Here is a 22,138-nt window from a genome sequence, read left to right on the forward strand (position 1 = left end):
ATGGGGTAGGAGCTGACGACACCCCTGACAGGTGGTCCTCTGGCCTTTGTTTGAAAACCCCCAGAATGGGAAACTCACTACCTTGGATGGCCGTGCGTTCCATTTCGGAACAGATCGAGTTGCTGGAAAATGTCCCCTCTTTTGTTCTGCTGCTGACACTCAACCCACGCTTCAGGTCACTGAGTCACACCGGATTTCAGAGTCCCAGGGCTCCCTGCCGACTACCTCGGTTCAGACACTCACTTTACAGAGGCGCAAAGTCAGACAGAAAGAGGCCTGGGAGCCGCCTGAGGTCACAGGAGACTGAGCAGCAGCACCTGGGCCAGCGCCCAGGACCTCTGACCCCCTACAAAATGTTCCTGGGAGAAAAGTACTCGGACACCCTGGCTTTATTTAGCCCTGGCCTTTAGATCTGGACACTTAAATATGTGGCAGGGCAACAGACCCGGGCCACGGGCCACCCCTGAAACTCTCAGTCACTTTTAACTAACTCATGAAATAGTTATCCAACTTAATCCACTTCATCTTTTTTTTTTTTTTATTAAATCTGTCAGACAGCCCTGCAAGTATGCAAAGTCCTCTGCTTTCCACAGTACTCGGACTTTTTTGGACAAGAGCCTTTCAAGGCAGCTTCCCCTTGTGACCCCTGAGGTCCCACCCACCTGACCCCCACTGGCTGCACAAAGGGTCTGCACACAGTTATGGATATTTACGTCTGTGGGGACCAGATCAGATACGGGAGGAGCTGGTTGAAGGGGAGGGAGCCCAAAGCTGCGTCTGCCAAGCACTTTACATTAAATGAATACCAACTGTCCTTGTTGAAGACCAGGGAGTTGCCTGAGACGATGGAGGGGCAGAAGGCGCCACCTCCCCGCTCCCCAAGCACCAGCACTGGAGAACACGGGCTGGGGGGCCAGCAGCCCAGCCTCGCCGCTGTCACCCAGGTGACGGCGGGTGCTTTGTTTGCCCCCCTCTGGGCTTAGCATCCTTATCTGTGAAGTGAGGCTGTTGCTTCTACCCACCTGTCCAGTGGGGACCTGGTGCTTGCTCCCTGGGGCCAGGAATGGGGACACAGACGAGGCCAACACAGATGGGAAATCTAGAGAGAGTGGGGGAAGTAAAAACATACACACAGAGGGAGGAACTCTGAACAGAAGAATAACGTGTACAAAAGAAATAATAAAGGGGCCTCGGTTTGGAATGACTGTCAGAGGAGACCACTGTGGGGGCTGACACCTGAAGCGAGCCCTACAGGATGGGTAGGAGAGAGCTGGGCAGGGGCGCTGGGAGGCAGGCAGAGGCCCGGCCAGGGCACCCCAGAGGCTGAGGGCACCGGGAGGCCCTGAAAGGCCGTGGGCAGGGAAGGACTGAGGCACAGAGGAGAGGTCGTGGGGGTTGAGGAGGCGGTAAGAGTGGAAACAGAGATCGGTTAGGGGACCACTGCAATGGTCTCCATGACAGATGACACAGCTTTGGACAAGCACGTGGGAGGTGACGACAGTGTGCTCTGGAGGAGGGATGGAGGAAGCGGGGGCATGGGAGAAAGGAGGTGTCCCGTAGTGATCCCTGAGAAGGTAAGGGCTGGAGGAGGAGGGAATTTCAACAGGTGTGGAAGCCGGAGAAGGGGAAGTGGCTGTGGGTTAAGAATTTTTTCCTGTGGAGAACTGCAAGGTCATGTCACACAGAAGGTCTCATAGGAGCTGGAACTCCAAAGAGAAGACCGAGTTAGAGAAACCTGAGTTTTCAGCAGACAGATCCTCAGAGATGATACAGCAAAGAAGGCCGTTCTTTAGAGGTCTGAAGGAAAGGGAAGAAAAGCCCAAGGAGACTGAAAATCAACAGGCAGAGAGGTGAACAGAAAACTCAGCGGGCAGAGCACCACGGGATGTCAAAAGAAGGGGTTTTCAAGAGGGGGTCAGGTGGGCTGAATATCACTGGGGGAAGTGAGGTGAGGACTAAAAGGGTCAAGGGAGAGCGGGGCAGATGCCAGACAGGGTGGGTGTATGTCCAGGATGGACGGCTCTCTGGAGAAGCCTGGCTGAGAGGGCTGGGGGACGAAGGAGTCCCCCTTTCTCTCTCCCTCCCTCCCTCCCTCCCTCCTAAGATGGCACGTGCCACCACTTGTAGGAACACTGCTGAGACAACCCAGGAACTCATAGAGACTGAAGACCCAGCACAGGGGGTTCCTGCAGGACTGCAGTTCTGAGAAAGCAGGAGCTGGGCTCCTAACCCACAGCAAGGGGCGTATCCCCCTCACAGTGAGAGCCAACAGAAGACAGATACAGCTTTGGAGATCCAGTGCTCAGCTGCGTCCAATTCTTTGTAACCCCATGGACTGTAGTCCACCAGCTCCTCTGTCAGTGGGATTTCCAAGGCAAGAATACTGGAGTGGGTTTCCATTTCCTCCTCCAGGGGATCTTCCCGACCCAGGGACTGGACTCACGTCTCTCACATCTCCTGCATTTGGCAGGTGGGTTCTTTACTGCTGCACCACCCAGGAAGCTGGAGTCTAGTGACAAGAAAAGTAAGAGCAGCAGCCACTTCTTGGAATCATGAAGCCTGGGCGAGTGTCCCACAAATGCCATTTGGAACATTCTCACAAATGTGCTTTATCATAGAAGAAAAATGCAAAGAGGTGGGAGAAAATAATATCCAGCTTCTAATGTGCAAGAAAAGAATTATGGAGCTACTGCCTTGTAAGCACAGTTCTTTCTTTTGGAGAGAAGTAGTTCATCCTTACAAAAGAATATATAAATCTTAAACAATGAAACGAACACCTGTAAGTGAGGACATTCTCACAACCTTGGAAACCTCCTCTGGGCCTGCATGCAGTAATCTCCATTCTGGATTTCTGTTTAACCTTTTCACTGTGCTTTTATTATGTAATGATAAAACTGTATCCTTAAACAAACAGCTCAACACTGCACAGTTTTGTGTTTCACTCACTTTCCCCTGCTGTGTTGTATTCCACATCACTCTACTTACTCTTCCTGCTGCTGATGGAAAGCGGGTTGTTTCCACTTGTCTACCATCTGCAAACATCCCTGAACTTGTTTCCTGGGGCACATGTTTACATTTATTTAAGGCGGAGGATACCATTTATACCTGGGAGTGGAAATGCTGTGTCAAAGTACATGTGCTTCTTCAGCTGGAGAATCTGATACCAGACTGGTTTTCAGAAAGGTTACACCCATTTATGATCTTATCTGGACTTTTGAATTTTGGCCCACGTGGTACATGTGACTAAGATGCATTTAATGATTTAAATGCAGATGGTAACTTCAGCCACGAAATTAGAAGATGATTGCTTCTTGGCAGGAAAGCCATGACAACCCTAGACAGTGTTATAAATCAAAGACATCACTTTGCCGACAAAGGTCCATACAGTCAAGGCTATGGTCTTCCTAGTAGCCATGTATGGATGTGAAAGATGGACAATAAAGAAGGCGGGGCGACGAAGAGTTGATGTGTGCTGCAGTCCATGGGGTTGCAAAGAGGTGGATGTGACTTAGCAACTCAACAACAACAAAATGATTTTAATTTGCATTTTCCTGAAGATATGCTTAAGCATCTCTTCATAGGTGCACTGACTGAATGATTTTCTCTTCTGAGAGTGCTGTTCATGGTTTTGTCCATTTTCCTGTTGGGAGGTTCGTCTTTTTTCTTTCGCTTTTTAAAGTTTATTTTTATTTATTTTTGGCACATGGGCTCTTCTCTGCTGACCCAGAGCTTTCTCTGGTTGCTGTGATTGGGGAGCACCCTCTAGCTGTGGCGGCTTCTCCTGTTGCTGAGCATGGGCTCCAGAACGCAGAGGCTGGGTAGTTATGGCACCTGGGCCTTGAAGCTCCAGCAGGCAGGACCCTCGTTCCCAGACCAGGGGTTGGACCTGTGTCCCCTGTACTGGCAGGTGGGTTCTTAACCACTGGGCCACCAGGGAGTCTTGTGTCTTTTTCTTATTAACAGGTAAAACTAAATATGTATGTATATATATATGTATGTATGTGTGTATATATATATGTGTGTATAAATATATATATATTTTTTTTCCTGAATACTAATCCTTTGTCAACTATGTGTGTGGCAACTATCTCCTCCTGGTTTGTGAGTTGTGGCCACGACACCCCACGTAGGACTGGTTCATGGTATGGCCCGAGGGGGCAACATTCGTATCAGGGGCATTTGATTTTTATTATGAAAAGGTTCAGATAGGTTTGAATCTTTGTGCTGGTAAGTTTCCAACGCATAACGAAAATGTCTTTCATTCTTCACTTTCATTTTTCCCTTTCCTAGTTTCCAAAAGATGAAACTGAGCTAGCAGCCAGGCGTTCACCTTTCACTTTATTTAGGCTGTCTTTCCACAGGGAGAAAAAGGAAGCTTTTACTTTAAAATTTTAATATAGTTGAACGTAACAATGTTTTCCTTTATGGTTTTCTGCATAAGAAATCCTACATAGCCCAAAATCATCATATTCTACATTTTCTTCTAAAAGGTTTAAAGTTTTACCTTTTTTTAATGGTTATTTATTTATTTATTTTCATTTATTTTTATTAGTTGGAGGCTAATTACAATATTGTAGCGGTTTTGACATGAATCAGCCACAGATTTACATGTGTTCCCCATCTTGTTACCTTAAGTCTGTATCTGTAATTTGTGTCTGCATATGATGTGAGGTAGGGATCCAATTTCATTTAATTCCGTAAGGATAACCAAAGGTCAGGAGGCCGTTTATTGAAAAGCCCACCCTTACCTCACTGACCTGCAGTGCCGTGTCTGCAATGTATTTGGCTTCTATATGTGCACCGGTCAGTTCCTGATTGCCTTACTATGTCCCACGGGTGTATTTATCTGTACCTGTGCCAATTACTGTAGCTCTGATAATATGGTAGGGTAAATTCTCTGTCTTATTCTTATTTACTATTATCTTCATCATTATTGGATTTCCCTCATAGCTCTGTTGGTAAAGAATCCAACTGCAAAGCAGGAGACCCCGGTTCAATTCCTGGGTTGGGAAGATCCCCTGGAGAAGGGGTAGGCTACCCACTCCAGTATTCTTGGGCTTCCATTGTGGCAAAGCTGATAAAGAATCTGCCTGCAATGTGGGAGACCTGGGTTTGATCCCTGGGTTGGGAAGATTCCCTGGAGAAGGGAAAGAATACCCACTCCAGTTTTGGCCTGGAGAACTCCATGGCCTGTATAGTCCATGGGGTCTCAAAGAGTTGGACATGACTGAGGGACTTTCAGTTTCACCATTATTGACCATTTGCTCTCTTGCATATGTAAATTCTGAAGCAGATTTTAAGTTTCATAACTGAAATACTGTTAAAATTTTGATTGAAACCACTATGACTCTCTATCGTCAATTTGGGGAAAATTGATCCTTTATTTTCCTAAGATTTTTTTACGTGGACCATTTTAAAAGTCTTTATTGAATTTGTTACAATATCGCTTTGGTTATTTTGGCCCTGAGGCATGTGGGATCTTAACTCACCAACTAGAGATCAAACCCATACCCCCTTCATTAGAGTGAAGTCTTAACCACTGAACCACCAGGGAAGTCCCTGATGTTTTTAATAACAGTGGGAATTTCTATCCTTAAATACCTTAATTCTCTACATTTAAAATATTCCTTAATATTGTTCAATAAGAACGTTATACTGTTCTCCAGAAAGAGTTCCTGTGCATTATTATATTTATTTCTAGGTATCCTTTACTTTTTTGTTGCTATCTGCAACGGTATCTTTTTCAGCTTGCTATTGATGCAGAGATAGGCAATTACTTTTGTATATTGATTATGTATCTAGCAACCTTGTTAAATAATTGAGACTCACTTGAAAAATGACAGTTTTATTTCTTCTGATCCAATACTTGTACTTATTTCTTTTTCTTATTTTCCATGCTAAGACTTCCAGTACAATATTAAATAAAAGTGGCAATAGTAGGCATTTTTGTCTTGTTCCTGATTTTATAGGGAATGTTTTTAACATCAATGAGCATGATGATTAATGTAGTTTTTGATAAATACCTTTTCCCAGGTTTAGGAACTTCCCTTCTGTTCCTGCTTTGCTGGTAGGTTGGTTTGTTTGTTTTTAATCATGAATGGATATTGAAGTTATATCAGATTCTTTTCCTGTCACACTTGAGATTTTTCCATTTTAATCTGAGAATGATGTTAACTTGCCTTAATAACTCTGATAAACCAAATAGATTCTTGGGATACATGGAGCTTGACGGATTCAACTTACTAGTACCTTTTTAAAGACTTCTGTGTATCTATTCATAAATAAGACTGGCTTTAATTTTTCCTTTCTTATACTGTTCTTGTCTGGTTTTGGTACGAAGGCTATGCTAGATTCATAAAGTCAGTTAGGAAGTGTTTTCTTTTTCTATTTTCTGAAGGAAAAGAAGTCTTCCTATTTTGTAAAAGAACAGAACAGTTCCATGAATGGTTGATAGGATTCTCCCATAAAACTGTTCAGGCCTTGTGGGAATATTTCTGCAATAGTTACAAGGCTATTTGGGTTTTCTACTTCTTTAATCAACTTTGGTACATCATAGTATTCTAGAAATCTGTCCATTTTGTCTAGGTTTTAAAATTTATTGGTGTAAGACAGATCATAATATTCCCTTATCTTCTCTTTAATCTCTCTGTGCTGCAGCTGCAAAGGTATCCTGTTTTTATTACTTACCTTTTTTTCCCCTTGATTTAGGAAGGTGGTTTGTTTCTGGTAATAGTTTGTTTCAAAGAATCAACATTTGGGCTGCTTCTCTCTTGGGTCTTTTTCTTTTTCATTCATTTAATTTAGAAAGTGAAAGTTGCTCAGTTGTGTTCGACTCTTTGCGAGCCCATGGACTATACAGTCCAGGGAACTCTCCAGGCCAGAATACTGGAGTGGGTAGTCTTTCTCTTCTCCAAGGGATCTTCCCAACCCAGGGATCGAACCCAGGTCTCCTGCTTTGCAGGCGGATTCTTTACCAGCTGAGCCACCAGGGAAGTCCATTTTAATTTATACAATATTGTTAATTATATGTTAAAATTTCATTCTTCCACTTTTATTTGAGCTTATTCTATCGCACCTTTATAACTTTTTAAGCTGGATGCTAACTAAGCACATGCATTTTTAGTCTTTTATTTCCCCTCTAGTATAAGCAACTAAGTTAGTTCTTAAGTGGAGTTTCCTCCCTGAGGACAAGGGTTAAGTATCTAGCTCTCCTACAGCCAAGAGGAGTAGGGCTTTGGGCCAGTTCCTCACCCCCTCGACCTCTGTATGAAGACCCTACTCAGGGAGAGGAGCAAGGAGCCAGGGCAAACCATTTGGAAGACTTGCATTTTCCTAGAGTGTGAGCATCACTTCACTGAAGGGACTGTCTGAATTACTGAACTAAACTAAGCCTTAAACTGGACTGATACCCCTCCCCCCGCCCTTGCCCAGCTTATGAAACATAAATTTAGGTATGAAAGTGACAGTGTTCGTTGCTCAGTTGTGTTCAACTCTTTGCAACCCCATGGACTATAGTCTGCCAGGCTCCTCTGACCATGGGATTTCCCAAGCAAGAATACTGGAGTAGGTAGCCATTCCCTCCTCCAGGGGATCTTCCCGACCCAGGGATCAAACCTGGGTCTCCTGGAGTGCAGACAGATTCCTGACTGTCTGAGCTATGAGGGAAGCCCACAGTTCAGGTGTGCTGCTGCCGCTGCTTGGTCGTCTTGAGTCGTGTCTGGCTGTGTGCACCCTATGGACTGTAAATCACCAGGCTCGTCTGTCCATGGAATTCTCCAAGCAAGAGTACTGGGGTGGGTAGCCATGCCCTCCTCCAGGGGATCTTCCCAACCAGTTCAGGGATTGAACATGAGTCTCCTGCACTGCAGGCAGATTATTTACCACTGAGCCACCAGGGAAGCCACAAAATTTAGATAAAGTCAATAAATAACTATAATTTCAGTATGAGTTAAACTTGATGACTCTGTTATAACAACTATGAATAACCATTATGACTATATGATCCCAAACATTTCCATCAAGGTTAACAAATCAATATTTACTAGTTTCTTCTAAAGGTATTTCTCGAGTGTACCTTCCTGGGTCACTCTCACCTTATGAACAGCAATAGATCCTGGAGAAAGGACAGAGGAAAAGTGCTTTTAAAACAGTCTCCAAGGAAACCTGGCTGTTCCATAGCTTATCAATAACCATTCTGAGAGGCCAAATACTTTTTGGTTCTCAGCTGCTGCTGGGGACACAATGGCTGTTGGACAGGACAGCACACAGCAGCTGCCTTCACACATTTTACAGATGAGAGGGGAACTGATACAAATGACAGGTGGGTCTCTGGCGTGAAGACAAGCTTGGAGCACACAGCAAGGGGGACTGTCATTCAGGGCTCAGGGAAGACTCTCCTTTAGAAAGCAAGCCGGGTAAAGAGAGTAAATGCAGAGCGTTTCGGGAAGCAAGTCAGCCGTGCAAAGGCCCAGGGGCTGTCGGTGAGGTAGCACAAGGGCCTGGAGGAGACTTGAGATGGCCGTTGACCCTGAGAAACGAGTGAAGAGGTAGTAAGCGGACTCTAGAAAGGTGAGCAGTTGCTGAGTCACGCGGGTCCCACAAACCACAGAAGGAGGGTGTCTGGATTTACAGGAGAACACCTAAGGGTGTAAGCAGCCCCCTGGGCAGGCTAGCATTTCCCATGATGTTATGACACAACAAAAGAGTGTTCTCGCCAGAACTCTAAAGGCCTCTGTGAATTTCTCAGTCGGAAAACTTCATTTTTATTTTGTGTGTTTTTTTTCTTCTGGGGATCTCAAGAAAGAAAGCTATCATACAAATTCTGAGGCAAAGATCATGTTTCCCTAACCTGGTAGTTTTTTCTAGGGGGAGCTCAGGCACCTTGGAATGAACTCTAAGAATATAGCCAATAAATAAACTTGTAGAGCAGACCCTAGAGTGATGGGTATGAGAATAAGCCTGTAGTTACCAGAGAAAGTGGCGCTTTCAAATACCAATGGATCTTGCCCATCTAAGCATCAGGACACGCCACCTCTGGCCCCGCCTGCATGAGTGGTCCCCATGTGCAGATACTTGCTCCTATGCGAGCTCAGAAACAAGCAGGATTTAGCCCCCTCCACTCAAATCAGCTTATTAGAAAGCACACATTGTTTAATATAAATATAGCAATTAGCAGCGGCTTGGTAGATATTAAGGGTGTTATAAAAATATTTACTTTTCAAATAGCCTTAAAAAAAAAATCAGGCAAATAGGAAGCCTAGATGTCTCACAGACGTTTTAAATGTAATGCATACTGCCAGAACTAAATCCATCGCCTCATCAAAATCTGGGATAATCTACACAACTGGCTTAGATTCTTTAAAGAAAAAAAAATCAATAACAAAGATGAGGGCGTGGAGAGAGTGTCTATATTAAAAGAGAAATGCAAATACCCCCTAAATGTAATGCAGAGCAGTTATAAAAGATATTTTGGGGGCAACTGGGGAAATATGATTTTGGGTAGAACATTAGATATTATGAAATTCATGTTATTTTCCCGGCTGTAATACGCAGGGTTAAAGTATGACAGTTATAGAAACCCAGTATCATTTGCGTGCCCTTGAATTTAGGAGATGCCCATGTAGCTGAGGGCATGACCGCCTCCACTCTCTGTAACTCACTTTCTTTTTTTTTTTTTTTTTTTTTTAATATTATTTTATTAGTTGGAGGCCAATCACTTTACAACATTTCAGTGGGTTTTGTCATACATTGACATGAATCAGCCATATAGTTACATGTATTCCCCATCCCGATCCCCCCTCCCACCTCCCTCCCCACCCGACTCCTCAGGGTCCTCCCAGTGCACCAGGCCCGAGCACCTGACTCATGTATCCCACCTGGGCTGGTGGTCCGTTTCACCATAGATAATATACATGCTGTTCTTTCAAAACATCCCACCCTCACGTTCTCCCCCAGAGTTCAAAAGTCTGTTCTGTATTTCTGTGTCTCTTTTTCTGTTTTGCATATAGGGTTATCGCCACCATCTATCTAAATTCCGTATATATGTGTTAGTATAGTATATGTAACTCACTTTCAAATGCTGAGCACAAGGGTCGGTGGGGGGGAGGGGCGCAAACGTGGCGTGAGGTTCACAGGTGAGGAGCCTGGGTAAAGAGAGCTCAGCTGTTCATTATCCTCAGCCTTTCTACTAATACTTGTATGTAGATTGGAAATGGTTCAGAAAGGAAGGAAAAGCAAGCAAATAACAGAAAGAGCACTTCTGAGCTATTTCAGCCAGAGAAACACTATGCCGATGGGTCTCACAAAAGCTGCTGAACAGGTAGAAGGAGAGATCAGGTCACACGTGGGCAGGCGTAAGGTGATGGCTTTACTGAGAACGAGGGTGTGGAGATATAATTCTGAGGAAAGGGCAATTCAAGTCCTTTCAAGACCTGGGCTACGGATGTCCTTCTGTGTCTCATGGAGCCAAGCACCGGGCAGGGTGGGGGGGTGTGGCCTTCCTGCGGCAGGAAGTTATCAACAGGAAGAGGAGCCTGTCTGCCCGGCTCTCAGATCTGCGGCCGCCACAGCTGCAGTCTGGCTGCTGCTCCCACATGTGTCCCTCGCTGTCTTGGAATCTCCTCTGCAGCCTGTGCTGTCAACCGAGTGCTGGAGTCTGCCCAGCGGCAGCCCTGGTCTCCTGCTCCCCAGCCTCCTGCGGGACCATCTGCCTGCCTGCTCGCCCCCTCACCTCCCCGCATGCTTCCCGAGGCTCTCTCAGAGTTGGGAAGTTGCAGGAACACAAGATTTCTGAGATCCCATCAGCATGGGTTCTTTAAAACAGGGGTCCCCAACCTCTGGGATCTAATGCCTGATGATCTAAGGTGGAGGTGATATAATAATAATGGAAATAAAGTGCACAATAAATGTAACGTGATTGAATCATCGTGAAATCATCCCCCCGACCCTGGTCCATGGAAAAATTATCATCCGTGAAACTGGTCCCTGAGGGCAAAAAGGTTGGGAACTGTTTTCGAAAATATTACAACACTACCATTCCCACTGGAGGGGCAGAGAGGGAGTAATTCCCCCACACGAGCACCATTTCTGGTTTTCTGAAATTCACCGAGGGTCTACACAGGGTGCTGAGGAGGAGCTGGCGTGTCACCACCTGGACCACCTGCCTTCTTGGTGCACGAGCAGCATTCGGGGCACAGAGGCCTCAGGTGACCGGCCGCCCACCTGCCACCTTGCTGACCCTTCTCTGGAAGAATTCTTCAGAAAACGTGCCTTATACCGAGCCCAAAACCACCCTTTGTGGCTTCTGCCTGTGAAGTTCCTCTTCCCCCCAGGGCCATGCACCAAGGCACCAGACTGACTCAGCGTGTCCTTCTGCACAGGAGGCCTCAGGGTGGGAGCCTCAGAACAGCTCAGGGGACCTGTGAGCTCCGAGGCTGGGGTGGGAACCAGCCCACTCCATCGGGGGATGTGTGACACGCCGGCTGCTGCCCCCCGGATTCCGCTGCCCCTTCTGACATCCTGAATCCCGCCTCCCCTCCGGCGTACTCAGTGGAAACATCACTTTGAGGATGATGGGCTGGTGCGGCTGGGGAGGCTGCCTCGGAGTAAGCACCTTGAGCTGGTGGCGCTTACGTGATGAGAATAGGAAGAAAGCGTGATGAACAGCAAGGTGGCTCTAATGGGATGTAAAAGAAACCCAAACGCTTACCTCGCCTTGGAAGCTCTTCAGCAGTGGCGCTACCTGCTTGCGCAAATCCTGGGGCGAGAAGGTGGGTCAGGAACAGCCATTGGAGGAGAAAAGAGAAGGGAAACATTCGTTAAGGTCTCCTAAGAGTTCAGTGCTGTTTTCTGTTACATAAAGCAATCCTGATGCCTCTCCTGGATCATCCCGTCCCTCATACAACACAAATAATGCCAACTGTGCCCCTTAGGTTAAATGAACTCACTCAGGACTTCCCTGGTGGTCCAGTGGCTAAGATTTTGTGCTTCCAATGCAGGACACCTGGGATCAATCCCTGATCAAGGAATTAGATCCCACACGCTGCAACTAAGAGTTCCAGTGTGGCAACGAGCGACCATTGCATGCTGCAACTAAGACCTGGCGCAGCCAAATAAATTTTTTAAAAGAGAGAGAACTCACTTAAGAATAAAACTAGGCTTTATTTCCTCTGAGTTCTGGTTAGATACACCTCATTTTGAATGTGGTGTGGAGTCAAGTTTTTGCCAGTGTCAGCCTAAGATAATTTGCTTAGAATAAAATAGGGGATTATAATGTAGCTTTGATTTGTTTGCATCTGAAATGGACCCGGGTCACCATCCTGCACTTTAGCTGCTATTTCTGAGCACTGTTCATGGGAGACAGACATGAGCCTCCAAGGCTGGCCTCCGTCTTCCAGGCCAGTGCTGCCAACACCAACAGAGTGCCAGCTCCCTGTGTAACTTACGACATTCTACAGCTACGTTCAAAACGCAAAAAGAGGAATACGTGTAACTCTATGGCTGATTCATATCAATGTATGACAAAACCCACTGAAATGTTGTGAAGTAATTAGCCTCCAACTAACTAATAAAAAAATAAATAAATAAAATTAAAAAAAACAAAACGCAAAAAGACACAGATGAAATCAATTTCAGTTTCACTTCACCCAATATATCCAAGATAGTATCATTTCCTATGAAATCAATACAAAAATCATTGACAAGATATTTACATCCTTTGCTGACATTAAGTCTTTGAAGCCTGGGGTGCATTCCCCCACATCTCCATTTGGACCAGCAGCATATCAAGTGGGCCCTTGTGGCCACATGTGGCCAGCGGCCACCACATCGGGCAGCTGGGGGCTGAGGGATGCACTTGCACGTGCCGATCGGGGCTCGCCGTGGTGGTGGAGGGCAGGAGGTCAAGACTGGCGGACCCCTCGCTCCCCGAAGGCCAGAGGGAGAAGTGAAGAGCAAGAATCAGGAGAAGTAGGAGAGTCAGGGGAACACAGATTGAGAGGAGGCTGTAACAAGAGGGAAAAGGTACTTATACTGAATGTGGCCACAGACGCCAGGCCTGAGAACACCACTGGGTGGAATGTCCAAGAGGCGCTGAGTAGAGTCGTGGCTGGAAACTGCCCTGCAGGGGGGCTGAGGGGGACGTGGGTGTAAGGGAGAGGCTGCAGGGACTGTGAAGGGGAGGAAGGAGGGAGACGGGATTTGGGGAGCCCCATGGGGAAGAGGGTCGCAGATGGAAGTTAACGAGTTACCACTTGGAGAGGACCTACGTCAGTGAGGGGATTCAGATACAGGGCATTCATTGCTTTCCACAGTCACTCTGCCGACCAAAGGGACTGGTGCCTACATGTACCAGACAGGGATGCCTGAGGCTCAGAAGGGGAAGGAGGTGTGTTCAAGGTTGCACAGTGGGGAAGGGCCAGGACGTGAACCCAGAGCTCTCTCCAGGGGCCCAGGCCACATGGAGATTAATAAAGGAATCACCTTGGCTGGGTGTGGCACAGGGTTGACAGCCGGAGGCCACCTGGACAGCAACACGGCAGGGATGGGGGGGTTGGGGAGCACATGGACCACTCAGAAGGCTTGCAATGAACGGGCCCAGGCTCAGAGGGGAAATGGTGAGGCTGGATGGGGTCGTGGCCTGTGACAGCTGGTGGTGCCAAGGCATTTGGGACCCTGCGTGGAGAGGAGGACAGAGAGCTCCTCGTGGGGAGGGGGGGGTGGGGGCCGGCTTTGGGTACAGGTACCAGGAACCCTGGCACTCAGCCCACAGAACAGTGCTTCTTACAAGGCTTGTGCCAGGACCGCCGCAAGCCCTGCCAGCCTGCACAGGCAGCCAGCCTCCAGGGAACAACAGCCTTGAGAAGCTCAGGAGATGGCGAAGTATTTCCAGAGGACTCCAGCACGGCAGGAGAAAGAATCATGCCGCCCATAATAATAGTAAATAAACTAAACTGCTCTCTGTTGCCCCTGGTCTTAACCAGCCCGTATATTTCAGAAATCATGTCTTTGGGCATATTCGTGTCTCCTGACAGACCTGCTAAAACAACCTGTTAAAGATATTAAAGCTGAATGTGTTTGTACTCAAGCACACACATCTATCTGAAGACAGTGGAGGACAAAAAGGCACTAAATATTCACAATCACACACACACAAAGTGATGTACTTTGAGTCACCAGCTAAAAAAAATTCACCTATTCCTTTTTTTGGGGGGAGAGGGGGGAGGCAGTCTGAGAAATTCCTTAACCAACACTGCTACCTCCAAATATCACCTGGTTTAGGATGAAACTAAGGACACAGAACCAAGGATGCTGACTTCTGATCCATGGGCAGCTCTGTCATGGGTTAATGAGGACATGATGCGATGCATTGTCCTTTACCAGAGCGGGCTTTGCTGTCTGGAGAGCACCAGAAACTACAGGCCCTGTCACCCCTGGTCATCACAGGCAGATAGATGCCTTTCTCTACAACCGCAAACTGAAGAAAAAGGGGTCCAGGCCAATCAACAGCACACTGGCATGAAAGAGAATTAGGGAATTAATAGAAGGTCCCAAAAGTTTTTTAGCCTCGTGACACTTAATTCAGCGACAGGTTTTTCAGCACTGTTTCAAATTTTCTTCAGTTCTGCATCATTTATTGAGCAGAAAGCAGCAAACATCTTAACACGCAGAGAGCAATGCCCTTGAGATTATTAATATCGGATGTCTGTTGGCAAAGCCAGAGAACTGCATTGCAACCTTCTCTCCCCCGAGCATGTTGCAAATAATAAGTGATGTTTATCAAGAGATGCTTCTATGTGAAAAGGATTTTCATTATTCTCCAAACCACTGATTCATAGTTTTTTGGTTTTTTTAAGATCAGAAAACTGAGCAGCAAAATGCCATTGAGGAATTTTCTATCTAATGACTATTGCTGGAGAAATCGGTCCGACTTAAAAGCGAAACAGAAATAAAATGATGAAATCGCCACGCAGCTTTCAGTAACACCTGCGAGGTGTTAGCGAGAGACACAAGACACACAGTCCCTGAACCCAGATGGTCTGAATCTTTGACTTTCTGCCCATTCTGAGTGCTTGGGTGGTCTCTGGGAGGCTCTCTTCCCTCTCTGGGGCCTGGCACTCCCAGCTTCCATCACAGTTCTCCTGTCCACACTGACACGCGATGCCAGGCCCAGCGCCACAGAATCTCACACTGTGGATTCAGCTGGGGGCCACCCCAGGGCCCACCTTTGAGTCTTGCAAAGAATGGTGCCCAGGACATGGCTGTTTAGCTTTGAAAGGACAAGCAGATGAAGGGGAACAGCCAGGATTCACGTGTAAACAAAAGGCTGTCAATCACAAATGTGTCGTCCAAGTCATAAAACGATCTCCATTTCTAGAAGATTTGAAACTCCAGATTTTCCAGGATGTTTTTCTCAATTTTATAACGCCCTTTCCCCTTTGCTTCTCTGTAACTCGGGTGTGTTTCTCGTGAACGACTCTGCCTATGTTGAAGGCTCTGAAGCATCTAGCTGCATCTCAGTGACACCTTGTGCTCAGTGACACGGACCAGAAGTGGGGTCCTGCCTTCTGTGGTGACAACAGGGTTTCCCCAAGAGCACCAGGAACAGAGGGGAGGATAGGTGTTAAAGGGCCCCCTCTCCGGGTCCCCTGTGGTCGCCAGCACCCCTGACCTGGTGTGGGCACCACAGCTGTGAGGGACCAGACCAGCAGCATCCTCAGAAGTGGCTTCATCCCTTTGGCTTCTAGTTCAGAACCACCTCAGCCCGGGGTAACCCTCAGCCTTTTCTGCTTCCGGGATTTTGGCTCACATTTCCTGCACTGCATCCAGGTGGGGAAAGGAGCTTAACCATTGACAGGGGAAAGGCAAAAATATAAGCCTGTTGTTTATTGTTGTTCAGTCACTCAGTTGTGTCTGACTTCATGACCCCATGGACTACAGCATGCCAGGTTTCCTGGCCTTCACTATTTCCCGGAGTTTGCTCAAACTCATTCCAGTGAGTCGATGATGCCATTCAACTGTCTCAATCTCTGTTGCCCCTTCTCCTTCTGCCCTCAATCTTTCCCAGCATTCGGGTTTTTTTCAATGAGTCAGCTCTACGTATCAGGTGGCCAAAGTACTGGAACTTCAGCTTCAGCATCAGTCCTTCCAAAGAATATTCAGGGTTGATTTCCTTTAGGATTGACTGGTTTGATCTCCTTGCTGTCCAAGGCACTCTCAAGAGTCTTCTCCAGCACCATAGCTAGAAAGCATCTTTAGCGCTCCACCTTCTTTATAGTCCAATTCTCACATCTGTATATGACTATTGGAAAGACCACAGCTTTGACTATATGGACCTTTGTCAGCAAAGTGATGTCTCTGCTTTTTAATATGCTGTCTAGGTTTGTCATAGCTTTTCTTCCAAGGAGCAAGCATCTTTTAATTTCATGGCTGCAGTCACCATCCGCAGTGATTTTGGAGCCCAAGAAAATATAAGCCTGGCCGGGATTTAAAACCCTAGGAAGTGTTTCTCAGTGAGGAGGTTCTGTGCTACATACCCACCCAGGGTTGAAAATATCTCCAAACAAGTTCACTAATCCCTCTTTATTACTCAGCCTTCAAAGTAAGGAAATTCTGACTTGAAAGTGTTTTAGGTGTTTATTCAAAGAAAATCATTGTATAATATAGCTAATTTCACTAACCTTGATATTGTCAAATATAAGAGGTACTGTTATACCACAGAAAGAGAAAAAAATGCTGTTTATTCAACTGTGATGTCATTGATTTTCATCCTCACTCTGATTTGAACACGGTGAAATGTGTTAAAGTGTATGCATTATAAAACTGATACGATATGATCAAGCGTAACTAAAGTTAAAATAGATCCCGAGTTGTTTATTTTTAATTGACATGGTCTACATTTTAGGTAATGCAGCTGGTTTTTTTGTTTTTTTTAAGGGCTGTTGTCTTTTAGAGATACATACTAAAATGTTTATGGATGAAATAAGATTTTTGTTTCAAAATAATTCAATGGGGGGGGGTAATAGGGGACCATAAGGATGACACAAGTGTGTGTTGATGAGTGGATGATTATTATAGATGGAGGGTGGGTTCAAAGCATTCTTCACCTTTTCTCATGTATGTCTGAAATATGGAAGCTTTTCAAGGCACCATATTTCACTCTTTGGATACCTTCAACTGATCAATCACACAGAACAGACAGAGAGGGAATGAGGGAAATGAGGGGTGAGGGACTGTCACTCTTAAGTTATAATACAGCCAAGCAACTAATTAATTGTATCCTTCACCAGGTTAACCTGGAAAGCTAGGGCCGTCTGGTCTCATCTCCTGCCCCAGGTAGGAGACCTGTGGTGTCCTGGCCACATGGCTCGCCCTCCCAAGGCCACTCTGTCTCTCCCGGATGGAATGCTAACGTTCAGAGGGAAGCTGTCCTGAGCACAAATAATGTCATTACTAGAAGCAGTCTGTTGGTAAATAATTCACTAAAAAAAAAAAAAAAATCAGATTTAAGGCAATTGCACGGACTTGCTTAATAATGCATTTTCTTAGTGGGAGGTCAGAGAAGCAGTTCCCCACAGCCCTGGGTCGACCAGGGGAGCACAGACGGCTGAGCCTTCCTCTTTTGGGCCTGGAGATGGAGCCCTGCAGGTATCTGAGGGCTTAGCTCATCTCCTTCCCATACCCTACTCTGGACCAAACGCTACTCTCCCCACTCCTGTCTTACAAACCTCAACAGAGCCTTCCTGCCCAGAGTCCTCCCTCTATGGGCTCTTGTTTCTCTCCCGTTTGGGACAGACGGTGTTGCTCCAAGTCCCCACCAGTGTCTCTAATGCCATCTGCTCCCATGACTTGCGTTGTGTATGAGGAACACCGAAAAAGCCCTCAGTCATGTTGGAACAAAGTTCTAGAGAAGAAGAAAGGAGGAATGGGACCCTCCTAATGGCCATGGGACAATACCCATTGTGTCTCCCGGCAACCTTGGCTACCCCAGAATAAAGATTTTAAAGAACTTTACGATGTGAAATACAAATAGTCAGATTCTAGACACTAGATATACAGATCATAGAGATGCCAGATGGGACTGTTTGAATGGGGTAGTTTCTTTTTAAATCAAGAAATTTCCATATATGGTGTTTTCATAAAGAGAAATGCAAAAAAGTTTAATTTCAGAAATGGGGTCCATCATTAATAAATGTATTAAAACATTGTAAATACACTATTAGATATAGGTAGTGCAGTTTAACAACTGCAACTTTGCTAAAAAGTAACAGTAGCAAATAGGTGATTTTTTTTCAATCAAGACATTTAATTCAACTGAAAGGAGAAAATGACCCTCTTTCTACAACTTAAAGCCAAAACGCTGAAGACATATTGTTTAAAAGCATGTAGCTACTGATTCTTCACTCTGATGTCCTTGGGGTTCTGAAACACCCTGCTGATGGCTGAACAGTCCTTATTAATAAAGAAAACCCCCCCAGTGTGCCATGTCTAGGGCCAGTTTTCTTATTGATTGTAATATAATAATCTGCTTTATTGATAAGCCATCTCTTTCAAAAATAACCTCTTGGCATACTTGTCAAGTGTATTTTTATAAAGTCTTAATGGCACCAATGAGAGAATCACAATTATCTACAAAAGAAAGATAGTTCTTGGCACTTGTGTCACTGAAGATGGCTGAATTCTCCCTTTATTGCGTACACAGGAGCACAGATCAGGTACGGAGCTTTTCAAGCAAGACCATATATATTGTGTGACCCACAGACTGTAGAACTCAGTGTAAAATGCAGTTCAGTGAAAAGCGAAGTTTCTTTGTTCCAGGATCCTGAAACCTTCGCTTCCCATCTCATCATCCGAAGATGAGTCACGGGGCTCTCAATGGAGCACCCTACTTCTGGTTACTTTTATAGACATACACAGGCTCCTTCCAGTCTTTGTGATAGAAGAGAGTAATTTTAAATGGCATTTAAGCTGAAGTGTTAAATAAAAAATATCTTTCTATACAACAGCAGACAGTATGTCCTGGCAATTTCTCAAAGATTTTAGTTCACAGATTTGAGAAAATTCCATTAGCTTTAATTATTTATCAGCAGTCAATTTAGATTACTGTTCTTGACCTATTTTTACAGTGTATGGGCCACCCAGCAATGAAATAAATGAATAGTCCTTTTCTACAATGGTTGATTTTTCTGAGATAATAGAAATCGAGTCTAAAGCAGGAATGAAACCCCAAACATGTAATTACCACAATATATAACCTGCCACGCTGCCTTTGTAGCTGGATAGAATGCACATCTTTGTGAGTTTTTTGGTTATTAAATAAGATTATCTTGAAAGGGATAAACTCACTCATGCTATAATTTCTTCCCATTTAAATTTCTTTGCTCCATTTAAAACATGTTCTGTATCTTGGCAGAAAAGCTCTAATACTGATGGATGTGGCTTCAGCGCAGTGCCTAATAAAACTGTGTAATGGGAAGGCCCGGCTGTGTGGGGCTGAGTGGAGGGGAGCTTGTGCACGGCTTGAGAGGAGGGCCCCTGCCACTAAGCAGCAAGGGCCAGCTGAGGGCACCCACAGGCAGAGGATGGAGGGAGACCCAAGAAGCCAGGTGAAGGGGAGGAACCCTGAGCTCCTGGGCAAGTGATGGGGGACTCATTGGATGATGAACAGGGGCAGGTTTATCAGATTGGTGATGCCTGAACCTGGCCCAAAGGTGATGAAGGCTGAGGACGGTGTCTAGGACACAGATGTGAGATACACAGAGGTCCTGGTTTGAAGGTAGCATGTGGCCTCAGCTCAGTGATACAGTAGAGCCTGAACTCCCCTAAGAGTGGGGTCTGGGACCCCTGGCTCCTCCCTCAGACTCTTTCAGGGGTACAAGAGGTCAAAACTGTTTTTGCTGTTTTCCTTTTCCAGTGTCATTCTCACACAGATGAATGGTGGAGTTCCGCAGACACTGCATGCCAGGTGAGGTCATCACCCCAAAGAGATGGGACGGGTGCTTGTGACATCCTGCATTTTAAACACGTCTTTTTTGAATCTCTAACACGGTCACTACTGATCAATATGCACACGGACACAAAAGCTCTCTGGAATCCTCAATATTGAGATCAAGATGTTTGGAAATGGCAGCTTTAAGGTTTTTTAGTCTGAGAGCGGAAAATGGCTCCTCGTCCAGAGGTCAAGGCTGTGGATCCACTGATGACCGGCTGAGTTCCGTGAAGCAATTGGGACAGCCAGGTGCCTCTGGGCCCTCCCCTGCATCTCACTACATCTGACTCTTCTGGCCTGGGCTGGCATCATGCCTGTCGGTGGCGCCAGAACTTCCTGCAGGATTTTTGGTGGCCAGGGGTTCAGAGGTAGGACCCGGAAGGAGGCCACCTCAGGTCCCTCTGATTCTCTAATTATGTCTGACTGGGCTAATTTTGAAATATTCTTCCAGGTTGCTTTCTGCATAAATGCTTGTTTCTAAACCTTACATTTTATTTCGGAACTTTAAAAATACTGCTGAGATTTGTTTATGGATCTGAACATCAATAGGTTTTGAGTTTGTCAAAGAGAAGAACTACATATTATACATATAATCTATTACAAATCTATCTGAGCATTTACTCTGTGCTGTGAATGAGCTGGTTGTGGTGCCTGTCCTCTTGGGGCTTACCTCCTAGTTCGAGTGAAAACCAAGTCTAGATAGATATCTAGAAGACTTTTTTTTTTTAACTTAAAAAATATATACTTATTTATTTGGTGTGCTGGGTTTTAGTTGCTGCACAAGGGATCTTCGATCTCAGTTGTGGCACACAGGAACTTAGTTCCCTTACCAGAGCTCGAACGCGAGCCCCCTGCACTGGGAGCGCAGAGGCTAAGCCACTGGATCACCAGGGAAGTTCCCCGCAGTAGACTGTTGACTCCATTCACACACACTCTGACTGCATTCCTGGGGTTACTGATGGTGCCAGGCCCAGAGGAGACACTGTGAACCTTGTGGACTGAATGAGTGAACAATAGAAGCTCTTCCCAGACACAGCACCACAATGACCCTTCATGGGACCTGCTGTGAAGGGGATCCATGTGCCAAACAGCACGCGCCCAAGATGCCTTTTTACCCTGGGACTCTCCAAAAGGAAGTGTGACTCCCACTGCCCTGCACCCCTCTCCCCCACTGTGTCATTTACTCTGGATCTTCAGTCCTACCGACATGTAGACAAATGGGCTATGTTGGAGTAGAATGCAGATTAAGCCTTCGTGAATGCTTCTACTTCTAGGAATTAACCCATCAGGAAGATCAGAGATACAGGCAGAGATCTACATACAAGAATGCTTAGCATGTGTTTGGAAGACAGAAAAATCAGAAATAACATACACGCCAACAGAAGGGGGTTATGTACTAAATAAACTTTCGTAAAGCAATACAGTTGCATGTGGTATGTGTGAGTTGCTCAGTCATATCTGACTCTTTGCAACCCCATGGAGCCTGTAGCCTGCCAGGCTCCTCTGTCCATGGGATTTCCCAGGCAAGAATACTGGAGTGGGTAGCCATTCCCTTCTCCAGGGGAATCTTCCCGACCTAGGTCTCCTACATTGCAGGCAGATTCTTTACCGTCCAAGCCACCAGGGAAGCCCTGTAGTGGCACATTAAGTAGTTGGTAAAATTATTTTTCAGAGGACAGCTAATGTCATGGAATAACACACACGACTGCCATCTGTTCAACAAGTATTTGTTGAGCAGCTATTACAGGCTCTCAGACACTGCTCCAGGAAGGTGCTCCTTCAGTCATGAGCAAAACCAGTGGGTCCCCGTGCCTCGCAGGGTGCCTGTTGAGCCGGGGGAGGGCACTCCATGTGGTCAGCACATGAAGAGGAGGCAAGCAGCGCTGTGGGCAAGCTTACGACGCAGGCCCGGCTGGGGCTGTGGGCACTTCATGCAGGTCAGAGGACGCGGCCCCTGAGGATCTGGAGGATGACTAGAGGTGAAACGGGGAGAAGTGAGGGGGAAAGAAGCCACAGACTACAAGGTGGGTTTACAGTTTGACCCCCACGTTGTAAAAATGAATAAATGCACATCTGTAGGTGTTTGGAAAAGGATGGTGAGAACTACATCAGTGCTAAACGGTGGATTGAGTGGGATTATGGTTTATTTTTCAC

At 46.0% G+C, this 22,138-nt stretch overlaps 1 protein-coding gene across 7 annotated transcripts in view; it reads right to left on the reverse strand.

Moving 5' to 3' along the window:
* CUX1 (cut like homeobox 1) overlaps positions 1 to 22,138 on the reverse strand; it is a 347,907-nt gene that overhangs the window by 173,635 nt on the left and 152,134 nt on the right. For all 7 annotated transcript variants that reach the window (XM_065924891.1, XM_065924889.1, XM_065924892.1 and 4 more), the window contains exon 3: positions 11,708 to 11,755. In XM_065924891.1, the coding sequence (XP_065780963.1) occupies positions 11,708 to 11,755 (48 nt within the window). The remainder of the gene's footprint in view (positions 1 to 11,707; positions 11,756 to 22,138) is intronic.

This window comes from Muntiacus reevesi, chromosome 2, assembly GCF_963930625.1.
Source record: "Muntiacus reevesi chromosome 2, mMunRee1.1, whole genome shotgun sequence".
Lineage (NCBI taxonomy): Eukaryota > Metazoa > Chordata > Mammalia > Artiodactyla > Cervidae > Muntiacus > Muntiacus reevesi.